Source organism: Cydia fagiglandana, chromosome 7, assembly GCF_963556715.1.
Source record: "Cydia fagiglandana chromosome 7, ilCydFagi1.1, whole genome shotgun sequence".
Lineage (NCBI taxonomy): Eukaryota > Metazoa > Arthropoda > Insecta > Lepidoptera > Tortricidae > Cydia > Cydia fagiglandana.
In genome coordinates, this window is record NC_085938.1 from 7071525 (window position 1) to 7095760 (window position 24236).

The 24236-nt window shown below is 35.7% G+C and overlaps 1 protein-coding gene across 13 annotated transcripts in view; it reads right to left on the minus strand.

Moving 5' to 3' along the window:
• LOC134665829 (3',5'-cyclic-AMP phosphodiesterase) overlaps nucleotides 1-24236 on the minus strand; it is a 614694-nt gene that overhangs the window by 19549 nt on the left and 570909 nt on the right. For all 13 annotated transcript variants that reach the window (XM_063522834.1, XM_063522831.1, XM_063522833.1 and 10 more), the window contains one exon: nucleotides 16247-16359. In XM_063522834.1, the coding sequence (XP_063378904.1) occupies nucleotides 16247-16359 (113 nt within the window). The remainder of the gene's footprint in view (nucleotides 1-16246; nucleotides 16360-24236) is intronic.

Sequence of the window (24236 nt, forward strand, 5' to 3'; positions counted from 1 at the left end):
TATGTTGATCTGATTTAAAATCTTATTCTAATCTCTCAATTTACTTTTTAAACACTTACTCTGATGAGTTTACCTGCTTACCATGAACTTAATAAGGTATAAAGGGTAAGGGTAAGGGTAAGGGTAAGGGTAAAGGGTAAGGGTGTAAGGTGTAAGGTATAAGGTATAAAGTCAGATGATCGCATTCGTAAGGTAAGGTATAAAATTGGCATGACATAAAACAGGCAAGAAATTTGTAAAGGAGGACTATAAATTGTGTTATCGGTCGAGTCATTTATAGACATAGTGATACATTACTTTCTGATGTAATTTTGTAATGACTAATTCTCAACTGATTCTCACGAGAGTCTCACCACGTCGTTAATATTATCGCACGAGTATCAGAGACCAATGGATAATTATGATGACATGATATACGTACACGTCAAAGCTGCATGACTGTACAAAACAGATGGTGACACCTGCCGGCGTTTTATGGATAGCTAAATCCATCTTTATCCACGTGATAAAATAACTGTCCCTTTTTAACACCGTGGGATAGAAAGTGATAGACACCGTTTCATCACGCTGTCACGTAGACAAGAATGACCATCATATCCGCACTGGTTTATTCTGTCCTTTTATTAATAATCGCTCGTGTCGATATAACAAACTCGTTTCGAATTTTCTGTTTTTCGCACTTGTGTCTTAAATAACTATTATCATATTGAATCGCATAATAGGCAGGCGATCCATGAAATTATGACCCTATCTTAGGATCTTGTCATTTTACAAGTTACGTGAGTTTACCAAGCGTTAACGGGTTCGTTAGTAAATCATACATACATGAGTAGTGTCTAGGCATAGTCTAGGAATCCTCTAGACCGAGTTTAGAGCAATTATTTCATGCAACCGATGATGCCAAAAATGCGGGGGTGCGCGGGACGAGGTAAGCGAAGTCACGTGCCGTGATTGGTCCGTTCAAAGACACGGACGTCACACAAAGACACTTTCGACTCGAACATGGAGTCAAATTACCGTATGCGTGGCAGATGGTGTAGCGCGACTATGTTCAGTCTGGAGGATGTTTTGTTTGTGTGTCTAGGTTTCATGTAATACATAATGTACAAGAGTTACCGAGCGTATGTAATGTGTGCGCCAAAGCTTGTACGGATGAAGGGCTTTCATCTATTGACAAGGTAATTAACTAGCTGTCTTTAACTAATGTCTATGTTCCAAAGCTATACCGTATACCAATAACGTAGGTACATTGTCTATTACCTGCCTTGCAATATGTATACTTAACTTATCAAAGTTTCAAAAACGTATACGCCGACCGCCGACGCAATACCTACGATTTACGCATAGGTGTCGACATATTTCAACATTTTTACGTACAAGTTCGTGAAAGCATAATAAACTCCCGTTTAAAACAGCATCAATCGTACCTATATTGTATCTACGTAGCCAATGTTTAGGTTTGTTGACTAACGGCGCGATTCGGCAAATTCTAATACTAATACTAATTCATTTCCCGAATCGCGGCGCAGGCCGCAATAAGGTACCTTTTGCAGTGGAACGTCACATATCTTTACTATTTTATATCTAGTGAGTCTCTAATTCATTTCCCGAATCGAGCCGTAACTTTCGAATCCTTGAGAGTTACAGTTGTTTTACCTACAGGGAAGTTTTTGAAACTTCTTTAATTGTGTTTATTTATTTGAAACGATTTGTGTTTTGTTTGACTTACAATTGCAGCAATCATACGTACTGACTAATCTGTAATACATCAGCAGTCGTATTCGGCCGTCTTTCTCATCTCTCATCTTTGTGAGTAACGTTGGAGCGTGTTCTTTAGGTTTTCTTCTTTTCCTCAGTAAAGTAACGAAATAATTACAAAACCGCTGCAAAATTCTATTCGCACACACAGTCCGGACGGAGAGGTCGTGTAGCGCAACGCAAACCAAATTCCCTTTGTTTATACAAAACCAATTATTATGAAACGTCGTGTCTGAATAGTTATGAAAACATCAGGCTTCTCAGTAATACCTACTCGTTATTGTTTATTTCACAAACAGAACTTCCAACAACGCAATTATTTACCGGATATTTGCCAGGATCACCGGATCCACAATTCTGAAGCCGCTTTATACCGCCACGATACCTTCGATTGATAGTCTATTTTTACTAATACTACGGATGTCATCTTATGGTAGAATATATTCTTTTGTTTCAAATATAAACATAAAGTTATCCAGATACGGTAAGCAGCAAGTTTCGGAACCGGTTTTTTCTTCATATAAAAAATACCGGTATTATACGTGGGCTATACTGAAAATTTCTAAATAGATTCTATATTATGAGACGACTTATTTTTTCTAAGTCAGTCAGGCCAGTCCAGGAATTTTCAATATGCCCTAAGTACCTTCTTTTTTGTTCTTTGATTTATTATTCCATTTTTTATGGAACAATGTAATAATACGAAGTTGTTACCTAAATACATGATTTAGTCGTACGTAAAGAGCATAAAACAATTAAAAATATTGGGCTATTTCGTGTTATACAAAAAAACCGGTTCCGAGCCCAGTAAGCAGCTATTTAATAAGCCATATCTATATCTAATTGCTTGACGTCGCCCTCATACAACGACTTTAGTTATATGGCCACTTGAACGTTCTATACCTCGTTTATTTTAGCATTAGAAAAATGGTAAAAAAAATTGTTGTGTTGTTTTTATTGAAAAACATCAATTATCATTAATGACAGGTGACATCCTGTATCCGTAAGTAATGAATTCATTATCAATTAAATCTGATTACACTACACGCGTACCACACGCGTACTAAGCCGACTAACATTTATAATTAATTTCACTGTATTGAGTCATTCGTATAACCTTTAGACTTTCTGGCTACGGTCCCCTATCGTGACTGTGATGACGAGGGCGCGCGTCACACTCGTCACAGCCTACTAGGCATATATCTAGACACGCGGCAGCGTGTCAAGCCAAGTTCAAGCAAAGGAACTGGCTAGCCAGCGCCGAGTGTAATATTACACGAACCACTTGGTGCCACTTTTGACCCTTCTATAACTCAAAACATCTTTGACGTAAACACATAAAACTACGTGTGTTTAATTATATCCATAAGGATATCTAGAAGCCCAAATTTCATGAAGCTAGCTCAAACGGTTATAAAGGTATGAAGGTCAAAAAGTCGTAAATTTTAAGACTGACTTATGACTTATAGTACCTAAACCTAACCTACTTCCAGATGACCTAGAAGGATGAAATTTGGAATCCAGCTTGGTTATTGTGTGTAACCGTAGGAAAAAATCTAAAAATAAAATAAAATTAAAAAATAGGGGGGGTCCCCATACAAAAAAACCACTTTTTATTGGGACTGACATATCTAGACACGCGGCAGCGTGTCAAGCCAAGTTCAAGCAAAGGAACTGGCTAGCCAGCGCCGAGTGTAATATTACACGAACCACTTGGTGCCACATTTGACCCTTCTATAACTCAAAACATCTTTGACGTAAACACATAAAACTACGTGTGTTTAATTATATCCATAAGGATATCTAGAAGCCCAAATTTCATGAAGCTAGCTCAAACGGTTATAAAGGTATGAAGGTCAAAAAGTCGTAAATTTTAAGACTGACTTATGACTTATAGTACCTAAACCTAACCTACTTCCAGATGACCTAGAAGGATGAAATTTGGAATCCAGCTTGGTTATTGTGTGTAAGCGTAGGAAAAAATCTAAAAATAAAATAAAGTTAAAAAATAGGGGGGGTCCCCATACAAAAAAACTACTTTTTATTGGGACTGACATATAAGTACCTAAACCTAACCTACTTCCAGATGACCTAGAAGGATGAAATTTGGAATCCAGCTCGGTTATTGTGTGTAACCGTAGGAAAAAATCTAAAAATAAAATAAAGTTTAAAAATAGGGGGGGTCCCCATACAAAAAAACCATTTTTTATTGGGACTGACATATAAGTACCTAAACCTAACCTACTTCCAGATGACCTAGAAGGATGAAATTTGGAATCCAGCTCGGTTATTGTGTGTAAGCGTAGGGAAAAATCTAAAAATAAAAAAAAGTTAAAAAATAGGGGGGGTCCCCATACAAAAAAATATTTTTTTATTGTAGCGTTGGAACCGTTACAAGCAGATATTTGAAACTACCCCAATATATGTATTATTATATTTGCTATATTAAAATAAAGTTTAGTCAAAAAATAAGTGGTGTCCCCATACAAAAAACTTGTAATACGCTCTAAACAACCGGCCAAAGGTGTGTCGTCGGCGGCGCGCGGCACCACATAATTATACAAAGAACAGAAGTAAAAACCATACAGCGGAAACACAAGAAAAAACATTAAATCTCAATACCTGCCTAGTTTTCTTTACAAAAAGTATTGATATCCCACCAAAAACATAAATGTAAAAAAGGAGAGCCAAGTTCAATACAAAAATTATGCTTGGCTGTGGGGCTCGCCGCAAAAAGAATGGAGATCTAAATGAGTGCCACTGCCAAGTTCTATGCAAAATCCAAATATGTATTTATAGGAACAAAATAACATTATAACCAAGTATTAAACTCTATTTCTTTGCTTTATTGGATACCTATAACAATTGCTGTTATTTAAAAAAATGTGAGATCTTAAAGTAGGTTAGATTTGGCTTGGCCAGGTTTTATCAGAATTACAATATATATAAAATGATTGATATAATGAAAACTGGCCAAGTCAAATCTAACCTACTTTAAGATCTCACATTTTTTTAAATAACAGCAATTGTTATAGGTACCTATCCAATAAAGCAAAGAAATAGAGTTTAATACTTGGTTATAATGTTATTTTGTTCCTATAAATACATATTTGGATTTTGCATAGAACTTGGCAGTGGCACTCATTTAGATCTCCATTCTTTTTGCGGCGAGCCCCACAGCCAAGCATAATTTTTGTATTGAACTTGGCTCTCCTTTTTTACATTTATGTTTTTGGTGGGATAAGTACCTAAACCTAACCTACTTCCAGATGACCTAGAAGGATGAAATTTGGAATCCAGCTCGGTTATTGTGTGTAACCGTAGGAAAAAATCTAAAAATAAAATAAAGTTTAAAAATAGGGGGGGTCCCCATACAAAATAACCATTTTTTATTGGGACTGACATATAAGTACCTAAACCTAACCTACTTCCAGATGACCTAGAAGGATGAAATTTGGAATCCAGCTCGGTTATTGTGTGTAAGCGTAGGAAAAATTCTAAAAATAAAAAATAGGGGGGATCCCCATACAAAAAAATATTTTTTTATTGTAGCGTTGGAACCGTTACAAGCAGATATTTGAAACTACCCCAATATATGTATTATTATATTTGCTATATTAAAATAAAGTTTAGTCAAAAAATAAGTGGTGTCCCCATACAAAAAACTTGTAATACGCTCTAAACAACCGGCCAACGGTGTGTCGTCGGCGGCGCGCGGCACCACATAATTATACAAAGAACAGAAGTAAAAACCATACAGCGGAAACACAAGAAAAAACATTAAATCTCAATACCTGCCTAGTTTTCTTTACAAAAAGTATTGATATCCCACCAAAAACATAAATGTAAAAAAGGAGAGCCAAGTTCAATACAAAAATTATGCTTGGCTGTGGGGCTCGCCGCAAAAAGAATGGAGATCTAAATGAGTGCCACTGCCAAGTTCTATGCAAAATCCAAATATGTATTTATAGGAACAAAATAACATTATAAACAAGTATTAAACTCTATTTCTTTGCTTTATTGGATACCTATAACAAATGCTGTTATTTAAAAAAATGTGAGATCTTAAAGTAGGTTACATTTGGCTTGGCCAGGTTTTATCAGAATTACAATATATATAAAATGATTGATATAATGAAAACTGGCCAAGTCAAATCTAACCTACTTTAAGATCTCACATTTTTTTAAATAACAGCAATTGTTATAGGTATCCAATAAAGCAAAGAAATAGAGTTTAATACTTGTTTATAATGTTATTTTGTTCCTATAAATACATATTTGGATTTTGCATAGAACTTGGCAGTGGCACTCATTTAGATCTCCATTCTTTTTGCGGCGAGCCCCACAGCCAAGCATAATTTTTGTATTGAACTTGGCTCTCCTTTTTTACATTTATGTTTTTGGTGGGATTGATATAACGGAGGCGAGGACGATTCAGAATACCATGGTAAAAAGGCCGAATAGACTTTGGGATTATCCGTTTCAAATTACCATATAAGTACCTATTTCGTAATTGCCTTCGTACTATACCCACCCACTTATAAACCTAAAATGACTTTCGTTTAGGTATAGCCCTTTATTAACTATGCTATTTATGGTTTGGTTTGATTTTATTGAAAAGTATGTCCTCGTAAATTGGAAACTTTTACAGAAAAAAATACGTATTGGCTGCTATATTGATGCTGATTGTAACTGAATCAAATTAGACTGTCTAAGAAGTCATTTGCAACAGGCTTTGACACAAAAATAACCTATTCTAACGTTGTACGATAACATTGTACGATCTTTATCAGCATTAAACAACCAACTGTGAAAAACATCCTAAACATAATTCCCCTAATCGGTCCAGACGTTTTCGAGAAACCGTTAGAATAAAGTTATTCATACAAATGTAAAAAAATCCCTACGAATTGTGAACACCCTGCTTTTCAAATTCGGTTAGTAAAATATAATTTGACACCAAACAAATTCAAATTAATAAAGCATCTTATTTCATGTCGGCCATTATATAATATACCTACATAGGTATAATTATGGTGTATTCCATTGTCGGAAGCTCGTGTCAACCTTCGGCGCGCGCCGTCTGAGGTCGCTTCGGACGTCATCCAGCCGGTCCATTTGTTCAATACCCTTTTGATACAGCAACATAAAAATGGTACCCTTGATTCTGGGTTCAATTAGATATATTTTTGTACGGCCTATCAAATATTCATGAGTTCGGTTTGAACAGCTTTGCGTTTGGAGGCTTGATATCGGCAAACGTTTCTCTTCAAGCTCGTTTTAACTTAAAAACTAAAAATGAAATATTGAAAAGTAGGTTCCGCGAAGTAAATCGGAAAAATGTAACTTTTGCCTTCAGTACAGTCGCCATCAGATATATCGTAACAGCCAAGGTGTTCACAATATCTGAACAAACACGCTAACGCCTTGACAATAGAGGCGTGCTCAGATATTTGTGAGCACCTTGGCCGCTCCGATATATATGATGGCGACTGTACCTAGGTCTTATCTCGTGATTTTCTTGATAGGATCCTATCAATATTATAATATGTTATCAATCATATTGGTTTCACGTGTTCATTTCTAGAGTTATTAAATAATATAATCTAGCACGACGCTAAATAGTAAGAAATATTAAATTTATAATACTTATACCTAATTGTATGCTTCCATCTATATGTTATGTTGTTATAGTATTTTCATTGTTTTAACATCATATAGGTACTCCTCACCTCAAAGGCGTTTTTTGGAAATGACGCTTCTAGGACGCACTTAGCGTCAGTGTAGCATGTAGCAGGAATTTTAACGTAAATAAACAATAATTCAATAGGAAATGTATTTCGAGGCGCGTTGTTTATCTAAAATTTCACGTTAAACGCTAAGTAACGTTTGCGTATGATTATTATTCGCTTGGGAAGCTAGTATTTGGAAATCAAATTTTATCCTTATTATGTAAAAAAATTATGTAGTAGAACAGAACTAACTAATTTTCAATCACCAGTAGTGCTCTTGTGAAATACTTAATCAAATTACTGTTCTTCATGTAAACATTTATTACTCAAATAAGGATAATTATTTATAGAAATAATTATAAGGTATAATTCATTTTAAATTTAACTAGGTAACTACTTAATTTGATTTGCACTTCATGTACACACTATCAAATTGAAGTAATTATATCAAATGGCGAAATTGGAAACTAACAATTCTAGAGAGTCAGACTCGATCAATAAAATCTAATTAAGGCAAGCTTGAGACAATATCAAACCCAATTAACACAGATCAATAATGACATATTGATAAGATGAAATACAAGTAGATAAAACATAATAAATTTTACAGTACATCTGGTGCTTCATTAGGTAACCCTGTGTTATAATAAGCACATTACGTAACTACGTCGGTAATTTAAATGGCTATGTGTACTGTAAAACGTTGTACGATCCACGTGCGAACAGGCAATTATTATAAGCTTTCAGAATAAATAAAATAATAGCATCTTAAATTAGACTGAAGTGAAAACTCTGACACAATTAGATGGTCATATTTGTGCCGACAGTTTTTTTAACTTTATTTATTTTTTAATTTAAAATGTGTTAAGTTAGAGAGTAGCCCTCTCCTGTGTGTATAGAGGTCAAGCTGACGATCCAGATCAAGTGATGTGTTGTTGTGGTCGCGCGCCGTCATGGCCGGGCGCTAGGCGGGCACGAAACAGACTAGCTAGGCGGGCGCCTACGTGACCCGGGCGGCGCGCCGCGTGACGTAGCAAGGCCGTAGACCCGCGGTCCCGTACCACGATACACGTATCACTTACGATAAAAGTTTAAAGGCCGCTTTGTTTATGAATTACTCTGTAGCGATAACTGCTTGAGCAGAATACCCGTGGAAACGCTGTGTTCATATTACGATAAACCTATTATGGATCATAAGGAATTTAGATAGGTACTTACTTACTGCTTGAATGAAATGAAATTAAGAAGCCGGCGTATTTTACCAGGCGTGGCTCACTCCGCGATTTCGTCGCTTTGCTACAGGTAGCTAAGAGTACATCCGTTCGACCCCAATTTTGGGGTTTGCCATAAGCCGCGCGTGGCGCTGTCGCCACCTAGCGGCCATATCTGTGCTGATCGTGACAGACGCGTTTTGTTAGAGAGTGAGTCTTCTGTACCTAGTACTATTATTCATTCTGTGGTATTACTTTCACAGTAACCCTGACGTAATTGTAGTTAACTAGTCTTATAGTAAAGATGTAGCTCTCGCGATCTATATATGGATTCGCAGACCGATATATTTCTGTTTTCCTGCTTTTTAAATTATGTTCTGCCCTTAACTATGTAGAACAAACAACGCTTTAAAACTAAAGGCCTAATGATTAGTCAATTTTAATAGACATACCTATTTGGAGACAATCCAAATTAAATGTCGTCATTGGTTACCTTTAAATCTAATTGTGTCTATTGCAAGTACCTTGATTACTAGACGCCCTAGTAACAATATTTGAAGATGTTTCGTCAACCACTTTAGGTTCTGGGCTACTTGTCCTGTGGCAAATAAAAGCAAAAACCATTAGATCTGTCTTTAAGTTGACAGCGGACATATTGCCTTCATGCAAAAAATATTTATCTTGAAATCTTTATTCATTAAGTAAAAAAATAAGAAAATGTTAAACTACTAAACGGTTATTGACGTTATCGTCACTGTGAAAGTCGTATCGTCAAGTTTAAGAATTATTTTGAATGCATATTACGGTATCTCCTCAGACATATTTAGTTAGTATTATAAAATGAGGGGTACTTTAGAGTGCCATTGACTTTATCATAAAGCCGGATTGGTATAAATAACATCATTATATTTAAGTACCTAAGCTGGCCTTCATTTTATGAGTAATTACGTGTTTTTGTTTATGTTGCGTACACGCTTGTCTGTTATTTTAGTTTACAATCGATTAATGTCTTCATATTTCATTAGAAGCCTGTTAACTTTGGTCTATGTTTCCACAAGATATTAAACAAGCTTAATGTCTCGGCTCGGCTGAATACAGTCATATTATTAGGTAGTAATTCGACATGAAATTCTGACAACGCTGGTAAAGCAATTGGTTACCACAGTAAAAATAGAACATCCAAGCTACTGTAGGTACAATTCACAGACCCCAGCCGAGACCCACGTACAGGTTTGATAAAGTCCCGGGCCCTTATACTATTGTCGATGTGACAAGGAACGAAATGTACCGAAATTAAATTCCTTGACCGTGAGTCAAATTCATTATATTATCACTAATAGGTACATACTTATTATAAGTATTGCGTGGGAGAAGCATTTATTTTGTAAATACATACAATAACTGAAGGTAACACTTGCTATGACCTTCTTCTAACAAATTACTTGTAAGTCAGTCAACCACGATAATATTGGATCTGCCTTAAGGCAAAAGCACTATGATACCTTGTCTGGATACAATGAAATAATACTTTATATATTAGATAACCACCCAAGCATCCACAAAATACTAGTAATAAATATGAGTATAGTTTACACACATTCCACATAATAGCAGTTGGATGTCTTCACCACAACCTAGAACTGCCACAACGATACACGGACCAATGTTGATACACAGCGGTCGAAACATGATGACATATAATGATGTCCACAAATAGAGGCGGTTAAAATAGATCACTTTAACATTGAGATGTATATTTAAATCGCTGTAATGACTCTAGTTAGAGCGCAACTGTATCTAGTGGCACATAATTTCAACGGCCGGATTTACGTCACTGTTCGAGGCTAGCGGGTGCCCTCCGTACTGTTAACGATATAATGTCACGCACACGCTTAAACCTCAAAGGGAACACATTCCCAAATGAATCTAAGCTTAACGTCACGGGACATTTTTTATTTACGCTGTATACGAACATCATTAAGCATTCTCTGTGGCTTCAGCCCTAGAGAGCATCTTTGACACAAATATAAAGAAAACTACCGAAACATTATTCCTGTAAGCCTAATCCTAGAATAAGGAAACCATGACCGTGTTTGGCATAAAATATTTACTATCGGCGTCACCGTGAAAAAGAAAAACCCAGAATAAAATGGTAATTCATGAATGAAAATATAAACTACTTGATCCTGGTTGCTAAATGACAGACTTTGGGATACTCAAAAGGTAATTTATGCGTCTTTGTGAGAACTGTAGGGTTGGTACTGTTGGTAATTAAAATTTATTTGCTAGACCCATATCAGGATATGCTTACAAAATTAGCGGTCGGCTTTCGTTAATAAATAACTCAAGGGCGGAGGTTCAACAGCAAGGAGCTTAATAAATTTAAAGTAAATAAAGGTGCTCTTATAAATACATATATCATATTTAGCCATCGTTTTATTTAAAATGGTTGAGTAAAATTTCTACTTAATTATTAATTTTTAAAAACAACAAGTAGATAAAAAACACCAATGTGCACCGTTTGAAGTTGCCAGCTACATTGATAATTTTTGATGTTTAAACTTCTCTAATTATGTTTTTATATTGTAGACGGACTTCAAAGAATTAAATAAGTAATAGTAAAATATATAAGTACTTTTAGTATTCTTTTACGTTTCAAAATCTTAAATTAATCTATTTTCACATTTGCCAACGTATACAATTCGAGCTTTAAAACGAAGCTTTTATCAACGTAGCCCTCCTTTATCTAATTTTTGAAACGGCATGATAAAAAAAGGTTGCTCTTATTGAACATTTCATCGAGTGGGCTTCCACTTCCCCCTGCAACATGCATTGTGGTGACATAGAGCGGCATTGTGACGTCAAGCACATCGATCTGAAGGCCTACCGCGAATCATGTTCGACGTGTTGTCTCACTGTCACATTTGTAAATTCGTACGTAAGTGTGACAGGGAGGAAACCCATAAAACGTAGTTCGCGGTAGGCCCTCTGAACACCGGCCGTGCAGCCGTGCACCGGTACAGGTGTTATTCCGAACGCCCATCGACGTCATCCGCGAAGCGATCTCCACTCTCTTGAGGCAAGACTTTGGTAGTAAGACCCGCGCTGAGTATGCGGTTTGAACATTGACTAGCCCAGGTTTTGAAACGGTTTTAATGAATGGCTAAGGCACTTAAGGCACTGGTCCCACCGCGAGCTAGTAAGCTATGAGCTATCGGCTATAAACACGAACAAAAGATAAGCACTCCCGTGTAAATAAAAGAGACACGGCGATATTTATAGCTCACCGCTGGGCGAGTAACTATAAATATCGCCGTGTCTCTTTTATTTACACGGGAGTGCTTATCTTTTGTTCGTGTTTATAGCCGATAGCTCATAGCTTACTAGCTCACGGTGGGACCAGTGCCTAAGGTAGAAGTACTAGTGCTCTACGCTGCACTAGTATTCGACATGCGCACTTTATGTCAAAGTAAATATAGGTTAAATTTGAACGGCGAAGCTTTTTCTGTATTCAAATGTAATCCTTGTCACTTTGACATAAAGTGCCCATGTCGAATACTAGTGCAGCGTCGAGCACTAGTACTTCTACCTTAGCAAACATTATGTACAAAACACAGGGACTAGAATCTACCTATATTTACAGAAATAATATATCTACAATAAGCAATCAATTTAATAGATCGTTTTTATGTCACCAATAAATAATGTAATCTAGTTAATAGTTTGGGACAAAAATCTATAGACGCGCTTCAAACTTTAAAATCAAATCACGTTATTTTTTAATGTAGAACTAATTATGAATTAGATTGATTAGTTTTTAATACTGCGCTTTCATCCCCGCTTTCATTATTCGTGATTAAGGGCTGATTTAGACGGCGCGCGAACTCGCATGCGATTTTAGTTACATTGCGGTCTGTGGATTACGTCCAATTCAACCAACCAATCAAAACCCGCAATGGTATGAAACTCGCATGCGAGTTCTCGCATCGTCTAAATCGGGCTTTAGTCTATATTCACTTGTACTTTGGTGCTGGAAGTATAAAACGTAATATTAAGCTTAGTGTTTCATGTCTCAGATATATTTTATTACTATTTTCATTTATTTAATATTTCTTCTTAGACTAGGTTATTTATAATATGAATATAAAAATAAAATATAAAAACACTTACAAAACAATAAAAAATACTATTATTGATTTATTACTTATTAAGTAGGTAGTCAAACATTTTTTATCTATAGATTTTTAAGTTTTATTATGTTTGTTTATTTCTTTCTTTGTTTTTGTCAATAAAATAGTCTAACGTATTCGTATACGTATTCGTAACGTATTAACGTAACGTATATAAGTACTAACGTATTAATATTATGGGACATTTATAAATAAAACATACTAAACTAAACGTGTCAGAACTTAAATTCCCAGAAAACAAGTATATATCTCACAAATCATTGGTAACGCAAATCCTGAGTACCAGTAACGCACGTACTTAATTAAAATTAATGATAGAAATGCTTTTCACACATACATAAATTAAAAGGATTTTTGTTTGTATGTTTATTATTACGAAACTTCTCGGGCTCCTGCTTAGGGATCCAAACAAACTCATTAAATAGGACGTGAAGGGAATAATAAGTAAAATCAAGATGTAGACTTTGAAGCGCGTTTCTAATCCATCTTTTTCGAGAAATAATTAAAACTTTTGCCAACTCAAAGGGGCTTTATATATGTGAGATCGAATATCCAATATCGCACAGGTATCCTGTTAAATGTAAATAAAAATATACTTAGGTAGAAAAAACAGCGAAATGAGAAAATGTTTACCGTCTATAAAGCAGTTATTTGGACCTGTAAACCTATTTCATTTTCGATATTTACTGGAAAATTAACTCGGAAGCTTTTATAATACTTCAGATACGAATATAAATTGAAAACCAAAATAATATACTCGTTCAAGTTTGAGGTAAAGCCTAATGTGGGTTAGAATTTTAGATTACTTACATCGATAATACTGGGCGTCTCGTGTACTACTTGCCTTACGCCGTAATTATTTCATATAATATCTTCTTCGTGGTCGTGACCTCATGTCTGAGGGACGTGACTCCTATGGGTTATTCTTCCTACCACTGCTCTCCAGGCCTCTCGATCTTCGGCCATCTGCATTGTTGCCTGGAGCGAAGTCTGGGTAATATTTTGTACCACATCTGACCATCTACTGGGTGCACGCCCTCTACTCCTTATAATATAATATACCTAAGGCGTAATATTGACAAACTAAATATGAGACCCTTAAAGGCCGAGCCACACCAGCTTGCGTGTGCGTGCGCTAAAATGTTGGAGCTGCACACGCACACGTCACGCAAGCGGTGTGCCGTCTCTCATAAGGATCTGTATACTGCAACGCCGCACGCGCACGTGCACGTCACGCACATGCAGCCGGTGTGCACAGGCCTTTAAAGAGATTGAGAGGGCGTCTCGCATTGGTGCAGTCAGAATTAAATAGATAGGCAGTTACGGATTTCTGGGTCGTGATTCAAAACCACTTTAACTTATTCAACACCACTGTAAATTATCACATTATTATGATAATGTGAAGTATTAAAAAATAGTTTATTAATTTTTTTTCAAGTAAAATTTTATCTTATACTAAGTAACCTGGTGACCTCATGACTTTTAACATACGCTGTATGGAAAGCGACAAGACGTCACATTGAGTAAAGTGACTAAATTGTACAGTCGAAGTCAAAGATATGTTTACATTACAGCGGCAGTTAAGCCTCAGGGGGCTTTGTTCGCTGTCATGATTTTTTAAATGTATTATTTTGTGTTAATAAATAAATGAAACAAAAAAAAAAAAATTTCGCCTTATTACAAAGGTGCAAAAGTGTAAACATATCTTTGACGTCGACTGTACGCAAAAACGTTTTTTTTCTACTTGTCATCTGAAAAATAATCATCATTATTACCTAGTACTACCCAAGCCTTTTGGGTAACACGAGTTATACCAGGGTAAACTTCAGTTTAATTAACCTTCTAACATTACCCGTAACATATCTATTATAACACGTCTCCGTATTAGGAATGTTATCGCTGACGGAGGAATTTCATATGTTTCAGAAAGCAACAAAGACATGATCTCAGTTCATGATCTCTTAGGCTGATAATATGTTTTATTTGTACCGCTAACATTATTTGTAGGCCCAACATGCAATATTAAGTGCTAATATGCAAGTTCCAATTCGTGTTCTGTCGGCGGTAACTTTCCATGGCTCCGGATAAAGCAATGGCAAAAGCAAATAGACGACAGAACCCTAATAACTCCCATAATGCGGTGTATAATCCGCTTGTTGGACAGAGTTTTTCCATTCAATTTTACGGTTGGCAATGGAGCTGAATAAATGCATTTAATCGTGATAACAAAGAGAAGAGCTATATTTGTTTTATAAGTAATACTACAAATACGGACGAGACTGGCATTCTAATGTTCTATTCTCGCTGCTTTTGGGTATATGATGCTAGTAATAATGTCTTCTAGGATGAGTGCATGTACATTGTACTCCTAGAGCACAGCACTTGAATCCAAAACAAATGCCTAAATATTTAGGTACCTAAACATATTCACAACAAGTGTTATAACGAGCACCTTTGCACCATTGTACAACTCGCGCGGATTTTTTTAATGTCTTGCTTATATTTAGGGTCGGTTGCACTAAACTGTTCGTATCGTTCAAGAGTTCGCATAATTTTTATGTATGGAAAGTTTCATAGTAAAGCGCCGGGGCGCGCCGGCTGATGTTGATCTGTCTGTCAAATGTGGTTGGTGTAACTGGCCCTTATTGTAGCAGTTTAAGTAGTTCATTATTCCTTGTTTTTTATTTATTATTAGTTTTAGGATATTTCGTTTTTTTGTTTTGTTTTATATATGTACCTATATGTATATCTTTGTTTAATCGTAATAAACACTTTATATCTGAAAATAGTTATTGTAATGTTTAAATCAAAATATTTTTTATGTGTAGTTAGTGTATGCAGGCATGAGACTTATAATCCTTTTTCGCTAAACCCAAGTTGTACATGCGCCGAGAGACATCGTTAAGTTAAACACACAATGATTCATCCACAATCCATTCATACGTCATAAGTCGTCACTTATTTATAACCCGTAATCACAAGACGTTATCATCATTCATCATCTTTGACTGGTCTATTGCAGGTTACTAAATATAGTTGTTAACTCAAGTAAGTAACTTTATATTATTATTCGACTCATTTTGTTCCGTATAAAAATTGAAGATGCACAGCTATAAGATGCGAAAGTATTTAATGATAAGTGTATCAAAGACAATTAACTCTTACACATCAATGCGACAATAAAACGAAGAAAGCTAGCAAATTTTACACATTAAAATGTATCTTATAGCTCTGCGCGAAACAACCAGCCCTTAAAATTCATCACCACACACGATACCCTTTTAGATTCCAATTCGTTATTTGAAAATCCATTTTCCGCTAAGTAAATATGGCCGCGACTCGGAAATGCACTTACCTTAAGTGAAGCCATATCAGACACAGAGCGGTGAGTTTGTATCGTCTCCAGCTGGTCCAGACACCAGTCCAGCTCTTCCACCGTTTCCAAAGCAAGCTTCATATATGCCTCGTCTGTAACAAAGATAACAGTATTTTCAGTCATTGTAGTTAATTTACTATTATACGCATTAACTTCACGCTACATTCATTTATTTTTATTGATGTATATTTGGAGTAATGTGTATTCAAAACTTGCATTTCATTTATTTTAGGGATTGTACACTTTTGCTTTTGTTTGTCATTCATCGTTACTTCTGTCTACTCATTTCCTCAAAGGTTAACTGGAAGAGATCCCATTCAGGGATAAGTTCGCCTTTGTTGTATTTAATTGACTCTGTAACTGTGTTTCTCGTGTTTATATTTCTATGTACAATAAAGTAAATATATACATACATACATACATTCATTCGCACGCTACATTTCTAACTTTTTGTTTTGACGAGCACTAACTAATAGTTGAATCGCTTCGCAATCAGTATTCGGTATGTAATTAATACATAATTCTTCTTCCTCGCGTTATCCCGGCATCGCCACGGCTCATGGGAGCCTGGGGTCAGCTTGAATGAATACATAATTATGTCCCATAAAACAAAGCATCTCAGTTTAAAGCGAATATTGAAATGCAAGTTCCTACGATTAGTGAAAGGTTTAATACTGATATGTCACGGGATTTCGGCTATAAATACCGACACGTTTTATGGGACATGTGTCCCCTTGTGAGTTCTAGGTATGTATTATAATTTAATATATAAATTTACAAACATAGGCTAAAACAACTACCCTTGATTATACTATAGAAGTAAATTATAATCATTTACATTAAAATACAGGTAAGCTTAAAATAGACTAATTTGGAATAGACGTACGAAAACAAACATTAGCAACGTTAATTAGGCTGGCTCTAAATTACCGAGTAACTTATTTGATTTAAGCGTGGGCTGTTACTTTAAAACGATGTAATTTATTTGGTAAATAGTTCTATTTAAAAAATCAATATATTTAATCTCTGTCTGCCCTTTTATTAATTTTGATTAATACATCAGGGGATTTACTACGATTTACTTAAAAAGGAAAATCCTAGTTACTAAATTAAACGAAATTAATAATTCCCATTTCTTAATATTTACTTTCCAGTAGGCTTAGCACAGAAGCGCCGCGACAGTATCTCGCCCGCGAGACAGACAATTACCTGTCGCTCTCTAATTAATACAGTAAGAAAAAGAAGCTGTGCTCCTGTACTAAACTCACAAGATGACTATAGTTTATCGATAAACAAAAATGTATCAGGATGACAGATGCGACGAAAAATCACGTGGCATTTTTGATACATTATTGAAATATCAACAGCATTTGCTAAGATAACATAAATGAGAATAAAATACCTATGCTATTTGTTGTTGCAATTAGAGTTTCGATATTGGCGCTATTCCTCATTCTAACCTGTTCGCATTCGTCTTTAAACAACAACGGAGTCTTTAAAACATATTGTTTAAATTAGGTTAATTATTCAGTATTTTTTTACCCCAGATTAAACAGAGTCTGCATATAGTGCAATATGCGTTTGGGGCAGGTTTAGGGTAGGTGGTATAGGCCTTTTATTTTTTTGCATACTAATAAATGTGTCTAAGAATTACATCTGAAACGAATCGACAAATTGAGTCGCAGTTTTTTGTAAAGGGTTTGTGATAGACCAATAATGGTTACGGGCCCACTGATTAACAGTCCGCCGAACGGTATCGGCCTGTCAGTTAGAACAAAATTTTGACAGTTCCGAACAACTGACAGGCCGATACCGTCCGGCGGGCTGTTAATCAGTGGGCCCTCTTATATAGACTTAAACCTGCCAGATGATGCGATTATAATTTTGTAGTGGTTATTAAAATTATATTAAATTGTAACCCGGGACAACGCCAAGAAGATGGGGATGATGTAGCTGTCGGGGTTACAGTGAGGTATTGTTATTTGGCAGATAAGGTCAGAATCAGAACAGGTCAGGTCAGGTTCTAAGCAGAGAAGACAAAAGATGGGTCAAGGATGCTTTACCCATCTTCCGCCTAATTAATAATGGTTAAATTGTATACAATTTTGTATAGGATTTGTTTATATATTTATAATGGTTTGTTATATCGGCACAGTATAAGTCAGGTTAAAAGCTCTTATAAGTAAATTGTTCTTCTTTCAAAAATATGTCAAGAACAAAATTAATTATGACATTACTGTTTTAATATTAAGCTGTACTGTCCAGACGTTAATATTTATAAACTGATTAAAACGACATCCTGTTACTAAGAAACGTTAACCAGTTATAACTTTATCTTTATATAACGCATTCTATCATTTAACAACAGCAAACAGATACCAGAATTCCATATCATTATAATTAGCATAACAACACTAAAAAATATAGAGTTAATGCAATTGGAGGTCTCGATAAATGCGACCTTCCGGCGATTACAGATGTTTATAACATTATAGATCGTGTTACACGGAGACAGATCGTGATGTACGTGCGTCACAAGCATCAATGCACGGTCTTTCCCAGATAACTTATGAATTTTGACCCTGTTATAGGCCAACCAAGTCCCCTGTTTATTGTGGCTATCAGTGCACGCGTTAAAGACCGTGATACGCGTACAAAATACACGCCTAACAAATTAGCAGGTTTAATCAATAAGTGAAAAACGGCAATAGTGAAAAACAACCTCCAAAACGCAATATTTAGCTAGGGTTCTAAGTGACAAAAAAAGGTCGAACCTTTTTTTTCTTGATTAAAGCATGAAACTTGGCACAGTTGTTCCTTATATCAAACCAAGCCGATTTCGATCGGTAGCCCGAAGGAGCCCCCCCTCTGGGGCCCGAGAGGGGGGGGGGGGTCAAAGTACCGCTCGCCCGGCTTCATTCTTAAAATTCTAACAGGCCCCGTTTAGCTAATAGGTCATATTTGGTATCAATTTCGGATAAATCAATAACGTAGAATTCATTTCTGGCATAAAAAATTAGCAATTTGTAGAAAAAAATTAAAAAAAAACTCAAAATATCTAATTTTTCAAGTTTAATTTTTGTTTCTTATTTATTGTCAGAATTAAACTGCCTGGTTTTTCTACATTGAAAAAATATGATGATAAAGCCTATTTAATGCAGATTTTAAAAACATAACTTTTACATATCTTCATTAAGAGGAAATTGCATAAAAAAAAACTTATATCGTCTCGCGCCGGTGAATATCTTTTTACCGACATCGGAATCGATATAGACAACACCCGAAGTACACACTCTGGAGACCGATTAAAAGTATTGTTTATTGTTGTAGATAGATAAAGATAGAAAAGCGTACAAATATTTTCTTATGTGTCGTTCAGTGAAAAAAGGGACCTTGGAAAAAATTATCACAGAGCCTCGCGTTTGTATAGAAGCATACTCGTAGGTATTTAGTTAGTGCCAACCACTCCATGGACTCCATGGTCGCTGTTCTCAATAGGGGGGATATTACTGCAATGTTCTGCCGCCAAAGTGCAGCACTACCGACTCTAGTAAATTCATAAACTAACTTATACATACTGTACCTTAAACTGTTTTTTGACAAGTTTTCACAGACAATAAAATATGACATTGATGCATCAAGGCGGTTTGTTAACCAGGGCCTACCGGTAAACGCGAAAATCGAAATTAAGTTATCTGCCTCTTTATCGAATATGCAAGAGTGATAGAGGGATTAGACAACGAAACTTCGATTTTCTTGTTTCGCGGCAGACCCCCAGATTGTTTTGTTAGTGATTGACAGATAGTGGTAGTGGCGCTACCTACGCAGAGTTTTGCGTAATATTCCCTATTAATAAGAAGTAAACTATAAGTATTATTTAATCTGCTTACTTATTACATTATACCACACTTTAATGTTGCGTCTTGTGTATTAATGCAATTCCTTCCCCCGACACATGAATGGATACATTTCATAATTCACGTATATATGTCAGTTTCAACCATATTCTGGCCACAGCAGGGTTGTCAGAACAGTTTGGAAACAGTCATCTGCTCCTTGCTTCCATTCCCAAGAAGACGGACTGAGCAAGTTTGACGATGAACTAATGTCTGATCCCAAACATCAACCACACGGTACACTGCGCGTAATGAGGCATTTATACGGCTTCCTTTTGAACAGGTATAACATTATACAACTCTTCATTTCAATATCCCGGTGTAACTTGTCTTCTTCAATATTGCACTTATTACCGAACATATAATATCTCATTTTAGTATTTTAGGGGAATGCTTTTAGCCACCGCTATTGCTCCATCTTGTAAGAGCTTGGATCCTTGTAGTAGCATGGCTGAACTCTGAACAGGTTCCATGTTTCGAACTCACTTTTTCTACCCTTTGCACTGAATGCTCGAAACAGGGGTAAGACTTCAACTCTTTTAGGGTAAATAAAAGAGTTTAGTTAAGTAGCTTACAGAATAGATAATTTTATTGGCTTAAAAATAGAATTCCCTGGCCTATTGTGGATGCAATGGAGTGACATGTGATATAATTGAGTTTTCCACTGTGTCAACGTGAGCCCACAAATCCTGTAGTTGGGGAAATATTCGTACGCATGAATCTAGTCTAGCTGCTATAACTACATCGTCTATGTCTACTGTGCTTATCAATACCTTGCAATGACTGTTTTACAGCATCTGCAACTAGGGCCATCATATGAAATGAATCGGACTCTTCATGGTTCTTGGAATATTCGGAACCTCACGAGGAACATTACTTATAACATGTTTCTCTACACAATTTCGCGATGGCATAAATAAGGACTTATAACTCTTCAAAGTTTTGTCAACACAGTGTCTCAAAATGATTTACCTAGTGCTAAAGAAATGAGTTTCACTAAAATATCAGTGGTTATAAGTGAAGCTTATCATCACGGTAAATTTAACTCTTATTTCTATCGGGCTCTGAAACACCAGGAGTCTTACTCGTATTCCAAGCATTCTCTCGATCGACCTTGTAATACTGTAAGCTCAATAAGACTTGTGATAATAAGACTAGATGATATATATATGATAATATGTATTTGATAAATACACTCAAAACATCCATAGGTAATTCAGGAACAAGCTTTCACGATAAACACAAATATATGCCTTCTAGGATTTTAACCGGGTTCCCCATTTAATATACGGTGTATAAAAGTGAGATCTAAGCATAGACCCTTTTTAGCTTGGCCGATACAAGGATTCAAGCTCCTACAGGATAGAGCAATATCAGTAAATAAATAACATTCGCCAAAAGTTTATTATAAGTTATAACTTCATATGATGATATGTGAAATAGCCTTGTAAAGTGAATACCTTACTGATTACCTAAAGCCGTTGCTAAATAATAAAAAAAATGCCTGAAATAATTCTTTACTTGAATAGACTATTGAAACAGAAGCAGCCTTATCAGGATAGAATTATATGTTTGGGGCTTGGGGGTCAGACGTTAGTTCCTCTTTAAACTTGCTCAGTCTGTCTTCTTGGGAATGGAAGCAAGGAGCAGATGACTGTTTCCAAACTGTTCTGACAACCCTGCTGTGGCCAGAATATGGTTGAAACTGACATATATTATATACGTGAATGATGAAAGTACGCATTCATGTGCCGGGGGAAGGAATTGTATTTTTTAATACACAAGTCGCAAAATTAAAGTGTGGTATAATGTAATAAAAAGATTTAATAATACTTACAGTTTACTTCTTATTCATTGAGAATAGCGACCATGGAGTCCATGGAGTGGTTGACACTAATTAAATACGAGTATGCTTCTATACAAACGCGAGGCTCTATGATAATTTTTTCCTAGGTCCCTTTTTTTACTGACGACACATAAAAAATAATATTTGTACACTTTTCTATCTTTCTAATAGGATCTATAAAGGATCTACAACAATAAACAATACATATAATCGGTCTCCAGAGTGTGTACTTCGGATGTTGTCCATAACGATGCCGATGTCGGTAAAAAGATATTCACCGCGCGAGACGATATAAGATTTTTTTTATGCAATTTTCTTTTAATAAAGGTAAGGAAAAGTTACGTTTTTAAAATCTGCATTAAATAGGCTTTATTGTCATATTTTTTGTATGTAGAAAAACCAGGCAGTTTAATTTTGATACTAAATAAAAAATAAATATTACACTTGAAAAATTAGATTTTTTAATTTATTTTAAAAAAATTTCTGCAAATTGCATTTTTTTTTATATCAGAAATGAATTCTACGTTATTGATTTATCCGAAATTGATACCAAATATGACCTATTAGCTTAACGGGGCCTGTTAGAATTTTTAGAATGAAGCCGGGCGGAGCGGTACTTTGACCCCCCCTCTCGGGCCCCAGAGGTGGGGCTCCTTCGGGCTACCGATCGAAATCGGCTTTATTTGATATAAGGAACAACTGTGCCAAGTTTCATGCTTTAATCAAGAAAAAAAAGGTGTTTGCACTTAACATCCTCACTAATTGTATTGAAGGGATTTCAATGGTACAAGTAAACATAGCGTACCGCACATCGTCGGCGATGCTAGTTTACGCCACGTAAAAAACGATCGCAAGGTTGTATTGTAGTACGCTCATATGAACCAATAGCCGTTTGAGACGGCTCCCACACAAGTACGACGCGACTGCGTAGCCGTAGCGTATAATTTAGCTAAACATGTATATGTTTTTATTTATCCACATAACCGAATATTGTCCCGGCAATATTTCATCGTTCATGAGATTCCGGGTCAGCGCGGTTAAAATGGGAAAAAATTGTTCATTCAATTTACATACTCCGCTTTAAATCAGAGTCCGAATCGGGAGGAATTTACATATTCATGATGGTATTGCTGCGAGTAACAGCATGTGAGATAGATACTTTGTGTTATATGTATATGGTAGCTGGGCTCGGTGCGTTCAGACAGATTGCATCCGATGAGACTAGTAATCTATGATGCAAGTGTAGAAACTTGCATGTGTTATTAGATAGCCTTTTTCGCATGATGAAAAATATTACAATGCGTTTTGCAAGGCTATACAAATAAAAATAAAACAAATAAGGCTAAAAAAATAAGAACATGGCATCCGCGATCTTGTGGAAACATATAAGTATAAAGAAGCACTTTCAGTAAGTATGTAGAAGCTATTTACGGGCAGGAGTCTCGTTTTACACAGTTACTAATTATACCTCTATTGTTATTTAACAATGTCCAACATAACGTACATACGTAACGTAATGTACATACATTAGATTATTAAAAGCTGTAGAATTAGCTGTTAATGACAGTACTTGTAGGTATAATAACTTATTTACGTACCTACCTACCGATACCAATATCACCAATGATTGACAAATTTAATACTTTTAACCTTGTTGATTATTATTTGTTCATGTTCAGACAAACATATCAGATAGCAAATATTTCAATTGATTCTGATGGGTAGATGACAGCGTAGATTTTTATCACCCAGTATTTGGCACAGGGTCACAGCTGCCAGTGGCGAAGTATCTAGAGCACTCTAAATTAACACATTTCATTTAGAAATTAAGCGCATCATGCTTAGTACCTACATAACGTAGCACGAACGCAGACGAGCATTTTTTTTAAGGTTATTTTCAAGAAGTTTAAAACTTATTTTATGAACTTTATCTTTTGCAACACGAAGCATTCTTATCGGTGAAACAACGTTAAATAATTTAGGTAGGTACATAAATTAATCGTTATTTATGCAGGGTTTCAGAGAAAAGTGTAACCATTTACATTTTATAACTATTGAATAAAAAAAGGAAAAAGCTGTTCTACTTTTCATACATGTAGGTGTCAGTTTTCAGACGGCCCATACAAAAGCATGTGAGAATGCGTCACATACATACTGACAAGTACTTATTTTTTTCGGAAGCTTTTGTTTTTTATCAAATCGATACTACATTCTCGTGATCCTGAGT